The sequence below is a fragment of the Dendropsophus ebraccatus genome, chromosome 10, assembly GCF_027789765.1.
Source record: "Dendropsophus ebraccatus isolate aDenEbr1 chromosome 10, aDenEbr1.pat, whole genome shotgun sequence".
Taxonomy (NCBI): Eukaryota; Metazoa; Chordata; class Amphibia; order Anura; family Hylidae; genus Dendropsophus; species Dendropsophus ebraccatus.
In genome coordinates this window covers 78380248-78398836 of record NC_091463.1, presented here as the reverse complement: position 1 = coordinate 78398836, position 18589 = coordinate 78380248, and the positions used below count along the sequence as shown (strand labels likewise).

General features: G+C 44.2%; 1 protein-coding gene across 2 annotated transcripts in view; it reads left to right on the top strand.

The window, feature by feature from the left end:
- MAP3K10 (mitogen-activated protein kinase kinase kinase 10) overlaps positions 1-13694 on the top strand; it is a 30268-nt gene extending 16574 nt beyond the window's left edge. For both annotated transcript variants that reach the window (XM_069943514.1, XM_069943515.1), the window contains 8 exons: positions 407-555; positions 936-1111; positions 2910-3150; positions 4148-4270; positions 4403-4541; positions 9447-9559; positions 11029-11748; positions 12757-13694. In XM_069943514.1, coding sequence (XP_069799615.1) covers positions 407-555; positions 936-1111; positions 2910-3150; positions 4148-4270; positions 4403-4541; positions 9447-9559; positions 11029-11748; positions 12757-13151 — 2056 coding nt within the window. In that variant the 3' untranslated portion in view covers positions 13152-13694. The remainder of the gene's footprint in view (positions 1-406; positions 556-935; positions 1112-2909; positions 3151-4147; positions 4271-4402; positions 4542-9446; positions 9560-11028; positions 11749-12756) is intronic.
- The last annotated feature ends 4895 nt before the right edge of the window (positions 13695-18589 follow it).

Sequence of the window (18589 nt, the reverse complement as noted above, 5' to 3'; positions counted from 1 at the left end):
TGGTCATTATATTTCATAACTATCTCATTGTGGCAAATGGTTATTAGGGAATACCAAGTTTTTAGATGTTCAGGATTTTTATCTATTAGATCGTAGAGCAGCTTTTTCTTCGGAGGGTGCAACATGCTGATTCCATTGGGAGCTATGTAATGCTCTATTTTCCCTGTGGGGGTGCTGTAGAGAAACTGAACACTTGCTGTTGTGTTCCTCCACAGATTTCAAGCTTTATAGAGGAGTTAAAGGTAAGAATTTGCCAGACAGACAGGGGTTTCGGGGGATATAAGATATACCACTATAGAATATACAGTACATAGACGGTCTGGTCATAGGTGGTAACTCTGTTCTTCACCGTCTCCCTCTGTGAATGTGACAATGATTGGAATCCATATTCTGTTGTGTCTTGCAGTTTCGGGGTTCTTCTGTGGGAGTTGCTTACTGGGGAGGTGCCTTATCGGGAAATCGATGCTCTAGCTGTTGCCTATGGAGTTGCAATGAACAAACTGACTCTCCCAATCCCATCGACCTGTCCGGATCCATTTGTTAGGATCTTAGAAGGTAATGTTAATTTTTGGGTGGACCGCTTTCTTCAGACTGTTCTCTCTCACCTTATGTGTTAACTTTGTATACATTATTCCAGCTAGATCCTCTAGTTACAGCCGGTTTTGATATGTGTTGTTTTGCATCCCTGGCATAAAGGTTCCATAATATATTCGGACACTGTAGGCTGGAACAATTTCAAAAATTTCTCTGCCAGTTCACGGTACCAGTTATATAGAGGATTGGGCATTTAGTTATATGCAATCTTAAAATCTGCTAAGTAGGCCATGACCTGATCCCACCTAAGTTTATTGGATGTAGGATTAACATCCTCGTAAATATAATAATAAATAAATATATAATCATAAATATCCTCATATCTTTTATTATACTTTCAGCATGCTGGAACCCAGATCCTCACAGTCGCCCTTCATTTTGCACCATTTTGGAGCAACTGACCACCATAGAACAGTCGGCCATGTTCCAGATGCCCCTTGAATCATTCCATTCCTTGCAAGAAGACTGGAGGCTGGAGATTCAGCAGATGTTCGATGAGCTCAGGAATAAAGAGAAGGTAAGTGTTAGTATCATGAAGAGGACAAAGCACTTCTATGTCTTAAGGCCCTATTACACAAAAAGATTATCAGCCGCATTTGGCCGGTTATGGGCCATTACGGACGATAATTGCTTTGTGTAATAGAAGGCAAAGATCAGTTGACATGAAAGATGTCGGCAGACTATTGTCTAACGTTGTCTTTCAGCATGTTGAAAGACAAACGACTAAGATAGCAACGATCAGCTGCCGTCGCTCTGTTTACCAGGAGCGGTGGCAGCAGACCGCTGCTATTTCTTATGGGCTCCCCGGACGATCTTAAGATCCCACTCATTGTCGGCGTGGGGAACGATGAGCAAGCGAGCACTGACCTGACAGGTCGGCGCTCACTTGCTCCAATGTAATAGGGGCTTTACATTGTCAGTAAAGCACCTGAGGTATGGACCCTAGATGGTCCACAGGATTCTAGACAAAAAGTCATGATGGTCATCAACTTTACACCACCCAAGTATTTTAGGGCCTCACCAAGTTGGTTGGTAGAGTCTTTTTGGTTATTCTGGTCTCTGACTTCTCACGTTGTCTTTAAATGCCAGCTCTTATTTTAATTTTTTCCTAGATAAGTATGATGGATTTCAAAGTTCTTATTTTTGGAAGATTTGCAGATGGAAAACTTGGAAGCAATTTCATGATATCATTTTTCACCATCAATGTCTACACATTTTGATGGATCTAATTCAAATAATTAATTTAGGAAATAATGTAAATTCTCTCCTGGTCCATGACAGTGATGTCTCTATGGAAACTAATGAGATGTATGCCATCCTTAGAGGTGGAATCTCGTCATGAGCTTTGGGCATCATGACTGTTACTGTATCATACATGACACCCTCATTATATTAAGTTCTGTAAATATTAAGTTCTGTAAATAAAAACTGGGCATTATCACAAATTTCCTAGAAACATCAAAGGTTTTGATTGGTTACGTTCTAGGTGTTTAGGAGTTGAGCCCGCTTCAGTTTGCAGCATTTGATTACTGGTGGCCGAAGAGATTGGATGCAGGTATAGGGGGCCCTGGAAACCATCGATACAGCCTATGGCCTATGGCAGTATCATGTTTTCAAGGCAGCCTAACTTCTTCAGCCACCTGTAATCAAATGCTGCACAATTGGGTTCAGACAAACCCCAGCATGCTCAATGTTCGCTCATGTCTAGTGTTCAGACTCCGTTGGATAGATTTGTATGGAAGACTATGGGACGATCTTCTGCAGTGAGATGGGGTAAGAAGTATACAATCATGCACTTCTCCCCACGGGTCCAATGATCAGTGGGGATCTGAACACCCATTTCCATTCACCCCCACTGATCTAAACTTTTTAAATTTTTTAAGTGACGAGTATGCTAAGAACTAAGCCCATGGCCAGATGGAGTTTAATAGCAGTATCATAGTGATGCTAGCTATTCGATGACCTTGCGCTTCTACCCCGAATCTTTGAAGTATGCAAATTAACTTTGCCCACATGGTAAACTAGTAACCTCAACCTATCCAATCACTACTACCTCTGGTCTGTGATTGGTGGCATATAAGCTGTTATTTAAGTTCCCCTCTATGGTGAAAACTTGCACATACACCAGGTGTGCTAATCCATTAAAGTAAATAGGGCTGCTAAGGTTCACTGCACAACAGGTGACCAGACGCTTCTTTACATGAAAGAATTACCATATATTTAAGTGCAAATAGGTTTCCACTAGTTCTAAAAGTTGAGTTTTCCACTTAGTAGCCTTAAGTAACAAATATGTAATGAAAGCGCTCTCATATTAGGAACTGCGCTGTCGAGAGGAGGAGCTGGTGCGCGCGGCAGAGGAGCAGAGGAACCTGGAGGAGATGCTCCGGAGAAGAGAACAAGAACTGGCAGAGCGAGAGTTTGACATTGTAGAGCGGGAGCTGAACATTATAATGTACCAGATGTATCAGGAGAAGCCCAAGGTGAAGAAGAGGAAGGGGAACTTCAAGAAAAGTCGTCTGAAGCACAAGGATGGGAACCGCATCAGCTTACCCTCAGGTAAGAGAGAAGAGAAATTTGGGGGTTGGATGTTCAATTAGAGTCCATCTATACAGCATTATAAATATTCACCCACTCTCTGCATCTCTACACCCATATCATCCTGTGCACACCACCCCTCTACACCTGTATCATCCTGGACGCACCACCTCTCTACACCCACATCATCCTGGGCACACCACCTCTATACACCCACATCATCCTGGGCACACCACCTCTCTACACCCACATGATCCTGTGCACACCGCCTCTCTACACCCACATCATTCTGGGCACACCACCTCTCTACTCCAATATCATCCTGTGCACACCACCTCTATATACCCACATCATCCTGTGCACACCACCTCTATATACCCACATCATCCTGTTCACACCACCTCTCTACTCCAATATCATCCTGTGCACACCACCTCTATACACCCACATCATCCTGTGCACACCACCTCTCTACACCCATATCATCCTGTGCACACCACCTCTCTACAAACATATCATCCTGTGCACACCACCTCTCTACACCCACATCATCCTGTGTACACCACTTCTCTACACCCACATCATCCTGGGCACACCACATCTCTACACCCATATCATCCTTTGCACACCACCTCTCTACACCAACATCATCCTGTGCACACCACCTCTCTACACCCACATCATCCTGTGCACACCACCTCTATACACCCACATCATCCTGTGTACACCACCTCTCTACACCAACATCATCCTGTGCACACCACCTCTCTACACCAACATCCCACTGTGCACTCCACTTCTCTATATCAACCTGTTCAGCCCATTAGTAATACATATCTAATAAACAAGGGTTTTAATCATGTGTGCATAGTACTGGACATTTGATCTATTGTTCACAGCATGCAGTGTACTTTACCTTTCTGCACCTACAAAACATTATATGCATGGTAGAGCAAATCGGAGATGTCAGTAGACAACAATGAATTATGCCTCACCCCACTTTGTTGTGTGTCCACAGGTTTTGAACACAAGATCACTGTACAAGCCTCACCAACTCTGGACAAGTGTAAAGGTCAAGGGTCAAGCAGTTACAGTCCTCCTGGAAGCCCCTTAATCATCCCTAGGCTGCGTGCCATTCGATGTAAGTTCATATTTTTATTCGGTTTCCCACATAAGTCATGAGTTTTTCATTGTAAAAAGGTTTGTGCTGAAATTTAATGTTTTAATGTTTTCATCTTTTGAAAAATTAACTTTAAAATTAAATTTTTCTCAGTGACCCCTGTAGATGGCAGCAAAACCTGGGGACGCAGCTCCGTGCTGAAGAAGGAAGAGGTGGCCTCAACAAAGAAGAAGGGGAGAACATGGGGCCCAAGTTCAACGCAACCAAAGGAAAGAGTTGGCGGAGAAGAGAGGTGACTGGGACATTACTATCTGTTACAGATTGGTTTTATAGAAATATAGATGATTACAGGAAGAAAAAGACCACTTCATCCATCTAGTCCGCCCTTTCATGTTGCCCCTGATCTTTCATTCAATAAGATCAGATCGTTTCTCCTTGTACTAGTGTTCAGTTTTTTTTAATTAAAACACTTCCTTCCTGACCCTTATTTAGGCCTTTAACATATATAAATGTTTCAATCATGTCCCCCCTTTCCCTTCTATCTTGCAGACAATACAGGTTAAGGCTATGTTCCCACAGCGTCAGAGACTCTGATCATCAGAACTCTGAGGCCCACAAGATCATCCGGCCAGTACTGCAGTACTGGCCGGATGATCTTTCGGGCCTCAGAGTTCTAAAGCGGACGCATCCGTGCACGCCCACATCAGAACACTCCACTGCACACTATGGAGCAAGCGGCCGGATGCGCTCACTCCACAGTGTGCACTGACATGGTTTTCTGCGGCCGCTATTGACTGAATAGAGGCCGCAGAAAACTGACATGTCAGTTGTTTGTGGTGCCGCTAGGGATCCCGGCCAAAGCGTATGTCATGTGTATACGCTCCGGCCGGGATCCCATAGACAGAAAGGTAACGTATATTTTCGTAATAATCACAGCCGTTGTAAAATATTTGTTGTGTGAACATAAAACATGGTTTGACACGTATGGGAATCGCAGCGGATTTGACAATGCGAGATCTGCAGCAAAAACCGTTGCAATTCCCGGTACTGTCAGTTTGAATCGGCTTGAATACTTTACCAGTCCGCGGTCTGGCCTGGTTCTGTGGCTCCCGCGTCCCTGACCACCCGCTCAGCCAATCAGTGCGCTATCCCGCCACAGTCACTGATTGGCTGAGCGGAACATCAGGGAGCGGGAGCCACATAACCAGGCTGGAGCAAGGACTGGTAAAGTATTTACCGGGCCCCTGCGGAGTAAGGGGGATGGCACTTTACATACTCGTAGTGGAATGAAAATTCTGCTGTGAGTATTCAACCTAACCTATTCAAGCAGACAAACGAACCTGAAATCCGCTGCGATTCCGGTACATGTGAACCCACCCTTACAGGGTTATCCTAAGTTTATAACTTATTGCCTATTGACAGGACAAGTACAGGATTGCTGAAGATCAATGAATACAGTGCTTGAGTATCTGTGGCAGTCCCATGTCAAGTGAATAGAGCAGTGGTCAAGCATGCATCTTTTCAAAACCTCCCACCATTTTTGTAATCCATCTTTGCACCTATCCTATTTTATGAGGTCTCCAGAACTGGACACAGTATTTCAGATGTGGTGTCACTAAAGCTCTATATAATATCCCTCTTCCTACTAGATATACAGTATAGGCCAGCATTTGACCTGCTTGGCCTATAATCAAGACCATACACTAAACTTTACTGAGATAACTCGGCCATAGCCTCTTTATAAAATGTCCAAATGGTTAAACAAACAATGAAATAATAAACCAAACTCTTAATCTATAACTACCAGAGGCTTATCTGTAGGCTGGAGCCTGATAAATCAACAACCAATTGTCCACTTCAGTGACTTTACCCCCGACAACAAAAGACCATGACAAAAAAAAAGACATTTCAACACAGCAATTATTAAAATGTAACATAATAAAACAAGGATAAAAAGATAAGGGGCAGCTACTGCTTCAGGGAATACACAGGTCGTATGACCTAAGAACACCATGAACTTATTAACTCTTAGGTTGCACTGCTGGTGGCCTAAACCAGAGGTCCTCCAATCCGCACCCAATCAAAGCCTTCCCCAGCAATACTAATGGCTCATACCTCTGACCAGTAACATGCAACAGCAGAGACAATGAACATGACCTCTATTATTAATAGGAAAAGACCCCAGAGAAACAACACAGATGACATTACTCCCACCTGGATTCCATCCATTGGGATCCCCAAATTTCAAGCTGTCAGAAATGGCTACAAAGGAGGTAACTGGCTCACCTGTATTGGGTGCTGCATGGAAACAAATCCAATACTCCATCAAAACACATAACCCATAATCCACTTGTGTCATAAATTCTTCTTACTTTTCTCGTATTCCATTAAAAGAATTCATACTACGAAACATTAAAAAGTGACATTCACCTTATAATGGAAAACGCAGATTGATGCATGTCAGATATATTTGATCCTTACTAGAGATGAGCGCAACTCAAGTATGCTGGGGTTGGATGCAGCCCTAGGGCACCCTGGAAAACATGGATACATCCTTTGGCTACATCCAACTTCTTCAGGCACGGTATCAAATGCCACAGACTCGGGTTCAGACCGATCTGAGCATGCTCAAGTTGCACTCATCTGTACTTATAATGTAGATGAATGAACAAATCTTCAATCATGGGCTGAGTGGGTCTTTTGTGGGGCCAATCAAATTAATGCAATCTATCGCCCATCTCACTGTCTAAATGGGCGATGAGTTTATGATGAATGTGAATGGCTGCACGATCGATCCAGCTCTGTATATGGATCCATATAAAAGACTGTATCTACAGGAACAGACAAGCAGCACTATGTAGCTCCACTTATCTATATATAATCTGTAGACTTGGCTGTATTCCATATAGAGAGAAGTCAATGAAAAATTTCCTTTGATGTGTAACCAAATACTATGAGAATTAAGAGCTATTTATTTAGCGGATGGCTCATACTGATACACTTGTCAGAGAATGACGTATAGGATTATAATAGTTACCATTACTATCATATCAGAAAAAATAGTCCAATCATGTTACTTTGGAAAAATATTAAGAAATATAACCTTTTTAAAACCTCTTTTTCTCTGGCTGCTTAATATAATAATAACAACTATTTAGGATATGTACCGATGCAGGAGCAATACTCCATGTAGAATTCATTAGTATAGCTGAAGCCATTACCGGCTATTCATTATGTAATCAGCGTGGTCCTCTAATACTGTCTGCTCTGGTGATAGATGACCTCCGCTATGCAACGAGAAGTACTCTGTACAAGCATGGCTGCCAGCATGCCATAGGGGACAAAGAAATTAGTAAAATATAGGGTCCAGAGATTTCTCATGACAACTCATATACATAAATAAGTGACTAGACTAAGCTTTTTTAATAGTTTAGGTACGGCTCTGATTTAATATTAAGGCCATGCATGAGTTGTTGCTTTTTAAATTATTATTTTAATTAATTCTGCTTATTTACTTAAATTTGTATTATTATTAGAAGTTATCATGCTTAATACACACTAGACACATTTGGAAAATTGCATAGAAAATCAGCAGCACTATATTCTTTTGACTAAGTAATTGTAACTTTTTACATTTATATACTAACAAAGTCATACTTACCCATCCTTGTGCTTCTGCAGCCACAGGGCCACCAGCATACTGTCAGCCTCCAGTCTCCCGTTTCCCTCCAGTTCTTGTTTCGTCACGACCCACTACCCGCATGCAGGAACTGCCTGCTCAGCCAATGAGTGACTGAAGTAGTGTCCCTCCTCAGTTACTAATTGGCGGAAGGGGGCATTCCTTAGCCAAGTCATGATGTCACCACACCAGGAGATATACTGGAGGCTGGCGGTGGGCTGTGAATGGTCCTGCTGCGGCTGTGGGCGCACAGGGGCGGGTAAGTATGAATTCTTTATTATGCGCCCACCTGCTCTGCCAGTAACGTTTAAAATCTTCTGAAATCTTCTAAAATTTTCTGAAGTTGTCTGGCAATGTGGATTTTATTATCTATAGCCTGCCCATGGATGTCACAGATTTGGTTAATAGTTTTCACAATTGAAGTCAATGGAATAGATTCCTTTCCACCAAATCTGCACCAAATCCACACCAGAATCCACTCAACTTGTATTTTTTAGGTAGATTCTCCTGTAAATTTGATGTGGAAAATCTGTCTATTTACCCTAAAGACACTTTCACATGGCACGGATAGGTTGCAGATGTTACAAGATGGATTGGCATGTGTGACATCTGCAGCATATTACAGTAGCGTCAGTGTGAATGTGGCTTTCAGAAATCCCTTTTAAAAGGCCTATACACCATGCAGAAAAAAAAAATTCTGGCATGCATATAACCACTGCGGGCTTATTGCAGATTATCCCATTTGGCTTCCAGTGAAACCTGCAATAAATCTACATTATTGCTATAGACTGCAGATCCACAGCATTAACATTTCCTGCACCAAAATCTACTGAGCACTTTCACAGAAATCTGCATGATCTGGTGTGCATTGCCGCTACAGATTTACCTGCAGAGATGCTGGGGACAATCCTAAGCACCTCAATCCTTCATGAAAGCCTCCTTAGGTTCCATTCACATGTACAGGATCTGCTGCAGATGTCAGTGTAACTACATGATTAAATGAAGCATTTCTGTTTCTGTTTTATACCCTTTTATAAATCTGGGCCGTTGAATTTATTCTGGGTGTCTTTGTCTTTACATTAAAGGAGAACTCCAGCCAGAGCTTAAAGGGGTTATCCAGCGCTACAAAAACATGGCCACTTTTCTCCCCTACTGTTGTCTCCAGTTCATGTGTGGTTTGCAATTAAGCTCCATTTACTTGGAGCTAAGTTTCAAAATCCCACCCAAACTGGAGACAACAGTAGGGGGAAAGTGGCCATGTTTTTGTAGCGCTGGATAACCCCTTTAAAAATCCAGGTCTAGCAGGGTGGGGTAGGCACATAATAAAGAAGCCATACTTACTTTTCCCCATGCTAGAGTTTGGTTAGAGTTCTCCTTTAAATTTTTTATAAAGAAGAAACAACAGGATAAATCAGCAACTTCATGGTCATATAACTGGTTATGATGCACTAGTGTTTATTGATTTATGAGCAAATCCTGTGTTCAGTACTAAAACCAATTCACTTTACCCCTCTGTAGGCTAAAGGCACTTGGAGAAGGTAGCAAGCAATGGTCCAGCAGTGCCCCGAATCTTGGAAAATCACCCAAGCACACACCTATCAGCGTTGGCTTTGCCAGCCTGACAGAAATGGGTAAGATTCAGATTTACTTAAGCTCCTAATACACGGGATGACATAGAGGAGAAAACAAGCGCTATCAGTGCACGTTTTCTCCTCGTTCCTCGCTCGCTGACGCCGCTACCACACGCGGCAGCAGCGAGCGGATGAGTGCAGGAGGGGCCGTGGGGAGCTGCAGGGGGGCTGCCCGGGTGATTGCTAGATCGTTTGGGTAGCCCATAGAGGATAGCGGCGGTCTGCTGCCGCTGCTCCTATTCCACGGGCAGCAGCAGATCGCTGCTATAACATGTTGAAAGACAAACGACAGCAACGATCAGCAGACATCGTTCATGTCGGCTGATCGTTACCTTCTATTACACGGGACCATTATCTGCCGTAACGGCCGATAATTGTTCCATGTGAAAGGACCTTTAGTGTTCCCTTTTTTGTCAGTCTATCGCAGAGACTTGGGAACATGTATTGAGTCGGGGCTCTATTATACAGGGCAGTTGTCTGCTGAGCAGACCAACATTGCCCCATGGAATAGGGCTGAGAAAGCCAAGATACGCCTAGTCATTGGCAGATATGCAAACTCAGAGCTTTGCAGTTAAAGGACAACTCCAGCGCTGATAAAGTGAACTGAAGCTCCAGTTTAGGCTTTCCCATGATGCACTTTGTCTCCTGTGATGTCTAACTGACTGTAGAACTGTTAGATGTCTCACAGTTTGCTCAGCCAATCAGAGCGGAGCAACCTGAGTCATCTGACAAAGAGAGGCTGGCCTAACAGGGATTAGACCCGATTCCTTCTTGATGATGTCATTGTCACAAAATGGCTGCCACAGAACAGCCTGGGGTCAACAGTCATTAGGTAAGAATGAGTTTACTTCACTTCCTGGTGAAGGATTGAGGGGGGGGGGGGGAGATAAAGAACAGGGGCAGATAGGTGATTGAAGCATATTACAAAGTTATATAACTTTTGTAATGTGTTTCAATTACTGGGAAAAAGCTTTTCACCAGAGTTGTCCTTTAAGGAGGTGGAGATGCCGTCTTCCCTTCCAGCCAGACCTGATGGATGTCCTTGAGTACAGGGGACGTCTGCTGAACCCCGACATGATGATGCTCTTGTACCCCACATTCTACTCCTGATACATGTGCAGTATACCTTTGCTGGTGCACTGTGTCTGGGTTGGGAGCGCTATACAGAGCGGTACTCGGGGACATCAATCAGGCCTGGCTGATACAAGAAGGCCACAGCCATTGTGACCACAGGCAGCTGCATCTTTTCCTCTCTGACTGCATAAACCTGAAATGCATTCAACGCAGTCTCAGATTGAAGTTGGTTTTAAGATAAAATAAGGACACAACCAGAAAATAGATCAGTAATTTCCTAGGGAAGGTTTGGGGGTCAAAACTTTGTGGCAGGTTCCCTTTAAACTCACTAGACTGTAGAGTTACCTTGTATGTCATGTCATGGGATGTTACCTAACTGTATTTTCTCTTTCCAGAGGAATATGCGGATAATGAAGGCTCTGTTCCCCAGTCCCCCTACTCCACACAGTCCTACCTCACATTACCCCTCCAGACTGACGTCAAGAGCAACACCGAGGACTCAAGCTTATCTGCAACATCATCCTCAGACAGTCCTAAGCGCACCCCTCAGTCACGCAGGAAAAGTGAACTAGTGCTGCTGGGATGTGCGTCCCTCTTAGCGGCAGTGGCTTTGGGTACTGACCTTGCTGAACTGGTCCCCCAGGAAGAAAAGAGAAAAGGAATCTTCCAATGGGCAGCAAGGGGTCAGAGACGCAATGCCAATTCACCCAGCCGCTCTATTTCTAAAGAGGAGCCAGTCATTCCTCCCAGCTCAGTCACCCTCATCTCCTTGTCTTCCATCTCAGACTGTAACTCTACCAAGTCCCTTATCCGTTCAGATAGCGACGAGGCTGTTTTGGACAGTGAGAATGTGTCCTGTGGGCAATCGGAGGCCGAAGAGACCATGGGGGAGCAGATTGATGGCCGAAACCCACTTGTGGACTATAAAGTGGAAAGCTTCAAGCGTGACCCCCGGCAATCACTGACTCCTACACATGTCACAGCCACCAGATCTAACACCTCTGCAACAAGGGGCCATAGGAGAACTCCATCTGATGGGGCCATACGGCAGGTCATACAGGGTCACCGACGCTCACCGTCAGATGGTAGCACCCCACCTCAGCTGTGTGACACAGGTCAGTCTTGTCCGCTATGGTAACTCACTGGTTTCATATTGAATTACTAAAAAACCAGACACTGCTACACCTCTTGCACGGTTTATTACCCAGCTTTCCTAGAGTTCTGAATGGTAAAGCCTATGCACTGATATGTAGGCATTACTGCAGAACTAGGACTGTATGATAGTTGGGTAATTGTCACACAGCAAAAAAAAAACCTGCTTAGAAATGCTAGTGTTTTGGGCTGTGTGTATTTTTGTACCGTACAGTGTGTAGGAGAATGGGAAATGATGTAGACGTAACTTTTCTGTTTTTGGAAGAGCCTTGTGCACTGTGGTCTGGCAGGGAAGAAAGACTCCCCCAGAATGCCCTTTTAATACCATCTGCAGCATCAACATAGCTGAAGTGTGTCAACTGTATATATCCAGTACATGTAGCCTATGGCAAATCAAGATAGGGACTAGACCTATTAAATATTTATGGTGCTGGCATATGCAGGAGGGTTTCTCTGTTGCCATGTAGAGATACAAATAAAAGGCTATCCCAACTTGTGGCTCTCCAGCTGTCGCAAAACTACACCTTCCGTCTGTCAGGGCATGATGGGAGGTGTAGTTTTTCAACAGCAGGAGGGCCACAGGTTACATAATATTGCAATATGGCACGGGTGTTAATCCTGCATCCCTCTAGCTGTTGCAAACCTACAGTTCCCATCATGCCTTTACCTATTCAGGCATGATGGGAATAGTAGTTTTGCAACAGCTGGGGGGCTGCATATTTGACACCTCTGCTAATAATGTACCCTTTATCATAAACACCATGGAGATGTTGAGGTTAGTCATATTCGCACCCAGGTCCCTAGTGCTAACCATAGCCACCGTGCTGCCTGCTCAGAACTGCGGCATGGCTAGCTTGACTGAACATGGAGATAAGTGAGTATGAGACACCACTGGTGCTTCTTACATCCAGGAGTTAGGAATCATGTACTATGTTAGCTGAATATTATAGCAATCTATTTTCTCCCAACAGGTTCCAAAGAGCACACTCCTTTTCCTCGGCTTCCAGACCCCCACTTTGTATTCCCCCCTCCAGCCAGACGTAAACCCCATGACAAGGATTCAGCAGTAGAAAGGCCCACCACCTTGGAATTTGCCCCACGGCCTCGGCCCTCCTCTAACCGACCCCGTTTGGACCCTTGGAAATTTGTGTCCCTTTCTCGGACTCAAAGTTCATCTCCGTCTGGCAGCGGGGGGGATGCCAGCTCTAGTGGATCTGCAGATGGTATCCAGGTTGGAGGCGTTGAGGAGACCTTGCTGGACATGGAAGTTGAAGGACAGAGACTAGACAACACTGTCCCTTTGTGTGGGGGAGGAATACGGCTGCAGACTGACCCTTATTATAATATGGGAGCGGATGTATCTTAACATAGGAGGCGATCGGTACTAAGTATTATCCAGCCGCTGCCTCATAAAGAAAAGCAGCGGTTCCTATGAATGTATCTTGTGGTTGTAACCCAACAGGTATAAAGAAAAAAAATAAGCAAATAAAATAAGGGGTGGACCTCCCCCACATTATTCCGTATGCTGGGAGCAGCTAAAGTGAAGCATGCTGGTTCCAATGTATGGATTCTCCACCAAAGCCCTGAGGCCTAGCAACCTTAGCTTAATAAAGTGTCCCAAATGTCACATGATCAGTCTCGCTATACATCAGGATTGGATTATCGTATTGATTTCTGTGAAAATGACTGAGCCTTTGCTGAACCCACCTGTGTTTACAAGTATCCTTACCATTAGCCCTGTCTGGGGGCATCAAAGACCTTGCTGAATTATTGGGAATCACTTTCCATTGTAGCATGGCAATAGGAAGGATGTAGTGACTTCCAGCAGATAAAGGGTGCAAATCATACCCTGACTTGCTCCATCCGTTGTCGTCTTTATGGTGACTGAAGTATTAATAAAGAATTTTACCACTCTGACCTGCAGTGTGTTTATATTATATGCCTGATACTATTACTGGAAGTAGCACAGTCCATACTGTATATGGGTTATTAACACCATCAAAATGCAAGGAAGTTACCAACTTCATATAATTGCCTACAGAAAGATTTTAAGATGCTTGCCATAGTACCCTCTTAAAGGGAACCTGTCACTCTGAAAATACAGTCCAGTCTTTTGGGACCATGTTATAAAGCAGGAGAAGCTGAGCAGATTGATACATAATCTTGTGGGAAAAGTTCCAGGATATCTTGGCATATATTCATGTAAATCTCTGGTTGTTTTGGGCTAAGTAGTCATGTGGGCGGTCCTACTCAGAGAGTTACAACTGTGTGTATGTAGATACAGCTGTCGATTTGCGTAGGATCATTTATTGTTTAGGTCATTCTGGGCTTAGGTAATCAAGTGGGCGGCAGTGACTGACAGCTCTCCACACACACATTTATACACGCTCAGTTTCTGAGTAGGCCCGCCTACATGACTACTTAGCCAGAAGTACATGAATTTACTTGATTTACATGAATAAATAACAAGTTATCCTGGAACATGTATATGGCTGTCACCAGTTTTTCATTCTGTAGGCCCCAACTTTAATTTCCAGTTATTCCTGCGTTTCCTGCTATGATGTCTCATATGCACCTACATATTAGAGAGAGGGGGTTCTCAATTTATCACCTACCTGAGCCTTTTTTTTTTTTTATTCAAATCACAAAACTTTATTTTGTGGGTAAAGGGATCCTGCAGTCTTATCTGCAGCCATCATGTTATAGAGCAGGAGGAGCTGAGCAGATTGATATACATATTTGTGGGAAGATTTCCAGGATAACTAGTAAGACAGACAGCTGTCAGTCAATGAGTAGAGATTTACATGAATAAATGTCAGGTTATCCTGGAATGTTTTCCATAATACTATATATCATCTGTTCAGCTCCTCCTGCTCTATTACATGATGGCTGCAGAGTGAACTGAATTTCCAATGTGACAGGTTCCCTTTAACCCCTTAAGGACGTTGGGTGTACATTTACGCCCCCACAGCCTGGGCCTTGGCGCAGGAGGACGTAAATGTACGCCCTGCCAGGGTCCCAGGCTATGGAGCTGAGCTCGCTCCATAGCATCTGCAGCCAGGACCTCACCGTTAATGATGGGTGGCCGCGATCGCGCAGCATCCCACCATTAACCCCTTAGACGTTATAAAAAGTGATCAATGCATCTGATCTAGAAAAAAATGTTCCTAATAAAAACTAGAGATCATGGCTCAAAAAATGATGCCCATACGACCCCAAAGGTTAAAAAAATAAAAGAGCTATAAGGCTGGGTTTACATATATAAGTTGGCATCAGTTGCGTTTTTTGCCTAAAAACTGACCACAACTGATGTCACAACTGATGCCAAAAATGCATCAGTTGTGATCAGTTTTCTATCCGTCTTTTCATTAAAAACCATCAGTTGCCATCAGTTTCCATCAGTTGTCATCAGTTGTCACAAGTTGCGCTCATCAGTTGACATTTTTTCCCCCAGTATGTTTTCCTGTCATTTTCAATGGGATTTGCGGGGGAGCGCACGGGGGCTATATACTAAATTGGGGGAGCTCACAGGGGGGCTATATACTACAAGGGGAGAGCGCACTGGGGGGCTATATGGGAGGGGGAGAGCGCACAGGGGGGCTATATGGGAGGGGGAGAGCGCACATGGGGGGCTATATACTATTGGGGGAGAGCGCACAGCAATGCTGTATACTAATTGGGGGAGAGCACACAGGGAAGCTAAATATTACTGGGGGGGCAACAGGGGGGCTATATACTACTGGAGGAGAAACAGGGGGGGTGATATACTACTGGGGGACCAAGGGGGGACTATAGGGGAGGGGGAGAGCACATAGGGGGAGATATATGTTCATTTTGTGTTACTATTTGCCTGAACGCCGGATGCCAGAGCCGAACGACATGCGTCCTGCCCGGCGAGGCATCCGGCGCTCTATTCGATTGAATTGGTGCGGCGCCGCATCACCGGAGCGGCGGTCCGCCAGGACGCTGCAAGATGCGTCCTAACGCACCGACGGTCCGGCGATGCGGCGGCCACTAGTTCACCGCCGCACATTTTGAACGATCCCATTGAAAACAATGGGATCAGTTCAAAGATGCGTTTCCCTCCGGCGCTTTTCTCCTGCGCCGGAGGGAAACGCCGCCGCACCGCCGGACATATGTAAACCCGGCCTAAGAGTCACAATAGGGCCATTTTAAATATACCTATTTGCAAAAAAAAAGTTTTACTGCTAATAAAAATAGTAAACCGTTAGAGAACCTAGTAACCATGCATATCGCTGTGTTCAGACTGACCTATAGAATAAAGAAAAAATGTCAGTTTTAACGTAAAATGCATTACGTAAACACGGAACCCCCAAAAAATTTGCGGAATCACATTTTTTGACCCAAATTCACCCCATAAATGGTATTTTGGGGATTCCGTCATTCATGTATGGCAGATTGAAAGAAGCCGTTACAAAGTACACCTGTTCCTAAAAAAAACAAGCCCTCACATGGCCCTGTAGGTGGAAAAATAAGAGTTATGGGTCTTAGAAGGCGAAGAGGAAAAAGTGAAAACGCAAAAGTGACAGCTGTCCTTAAGGGGTTAAAGAGATACTACATTGCTATAGACTTTTTTTTTTCATTTTGGCACCATTCTGAGACTAAAACATTTCACGATTTTGTCAATTTTAGCACTATATATTAAATGTGCGTATCTGATCTTCTTTCTTCTTTTTTACATCAAGAGTTTTTATATAATACATGAGAAAATTGGTTCCTTACAATTTTTTTTTCAAATTCCACTAGGTGACTTGAACACTAGGAAGGGAGTACATTCTTGATCCATGGTAGTTTAGGGGTTAATAGCAAGATTTTGGGTGGTCTAGAATAGAAAGGAAGCTAATACCTTTTCTTTTCCTGGTCTGGGGATTCAGATGATCCTTTGTGATGCCATTTTCTGTATGCTTCTGAGACATCAGAGGGAAAATGGAACAAGGCAGCTTTATTACAAGTAAGTTTATTTTATGGAGTCATTGGGGTGGTCTTCTGCCCACATTGCTGGCCTAGTTTAATAGATCCCTCCCTATATCCAAACAGGGAAAGGTCTATCAATCAAAGCTGGTGGGGCGGGGAGAAGTTGCTGTGGACCGCCCTGATGACTCATGGTTTAGGCAGCATAAAAGTGATGTCATGTTCCCTTTAAGTAACTACCTTGAAGCCCTTAGTGTCCAATGCCCCCTTACACACACGCACGGAGGCAGAGCCATTTGACACTGGTGCTCTCCCAATTCTTTTCTAATCTATTTCTCTGCACTACATGTACTGTATGTTAAACACCCAAAGACCATGTTTGGAAAACCATTAAATAGGTATATCCTCCATTATTGGCCCCTTTGTGCCAGTAACAGCCCCCCCCCCCCCCCCCCCAATTTGGTGAGTCCTCCTTCCTCTGAACAGTGCCCCTTGCTGCCAATATTTTTCCCCCAACTTTGGAAGGTATTCTCTTCTTTACAGTTTTGCCGCCAATGAGTTGTTGGCTCTTCCCCAGTGCAGGTGTCCTGATAGGAGTAAGTGGCAGGGTAGGGAGACAGTTGCCTTCTGCCACTATTTTCCAACTACATGCTTATCCTGATGGTGCACATGTAAATGAAGACCACAATTGTCTGGGGATCCAGGCCAGGTGCCATGTGATTTCCTGGAGTGAGATGACCACTATTAATTGTGCTCCCCCTTCACCACAAAACAAGGGGGCCCCAATACCGGTAAGCCTGGCAAATTTCAATTTGTACCTACAGGTAAAGTAGTTCTGTCTACACCCTATCCCCCTCTTCTGCCACTACTGTAGTTACTGTCAGACTAGTTATGCTGAATGCAGGGCTGGTGGCTGGTAGGGGCCAATTAAACCTCCTACATTTACTCCATTTAAATCAGTAGACATGGTCCTCTGTTAGGGTGGGTTTACCCTTTGGAATCCGCGTGGATAAGTTCCGGTGGATCCTGTCGCTCGTACTTGCTCACGGCAGCGCGCATATCCGCCCGTGCTATAGACACCATTCTATGGACGAGCGAATTCCGGCCTTAGAATGGTCAATTCTTTCGGCCAAAGGCGGAATCTGCCCGGCCATAGAATGGTGTCTATGGCACGGGCGGAGATGTGCCCCGCCATGAGTGGGGACAAGCGACGGAGCCTGCCAGAACTTATCCCCGCGGATTCCGTAGTGTGAACCCACCCTAGTGTGTCCCTGCATGCTATCACTCTTTACTACCAGTGCTGGCAGGGTCAGGCTGTCTAGGGACAAACATGGCTGACAAGGGAAAGGGTAACACCCACTTGTTCATTTATTCCTAAATTTTCAGGGATGAATAACAGAGGGATGGCACAGCACTAAGTTCTTAGAAAAGCTGTTTAATTATTTTTACTGTATGGGCAAATGCAAGTAGTCAGAAACCAACCATGACCTATAAGGCCTTACCTATTCAATCGCATTTGATGCCGGTTAATTGGTTTGCCGTGGATGTGTCCCAAGTTTGGTGATTTCTGTGCATGAGCCCTATGAATTAAAATAGGGTTTGTGCACAGAAATCACAGGGTGTGAAACGTATCCCCTGCTACCCTATCTTGCCATTGCATGCCAATCTCGGAAGAGTAAAATAGTGTGAGCACACTGTATGCCCAACATACAATTCATATGCAAATAGTATGTTTTTTTTTATTTTGCTTTGAAGCCACTTGGCTGATGGTGACTGATACTATTGGTACAGTTTTCATTATAAAAATAGACAATTTAACATTATGCAATGAAAAAGTATAAAAAAAAGTCACCTAACTTTTTGTTTTACAAA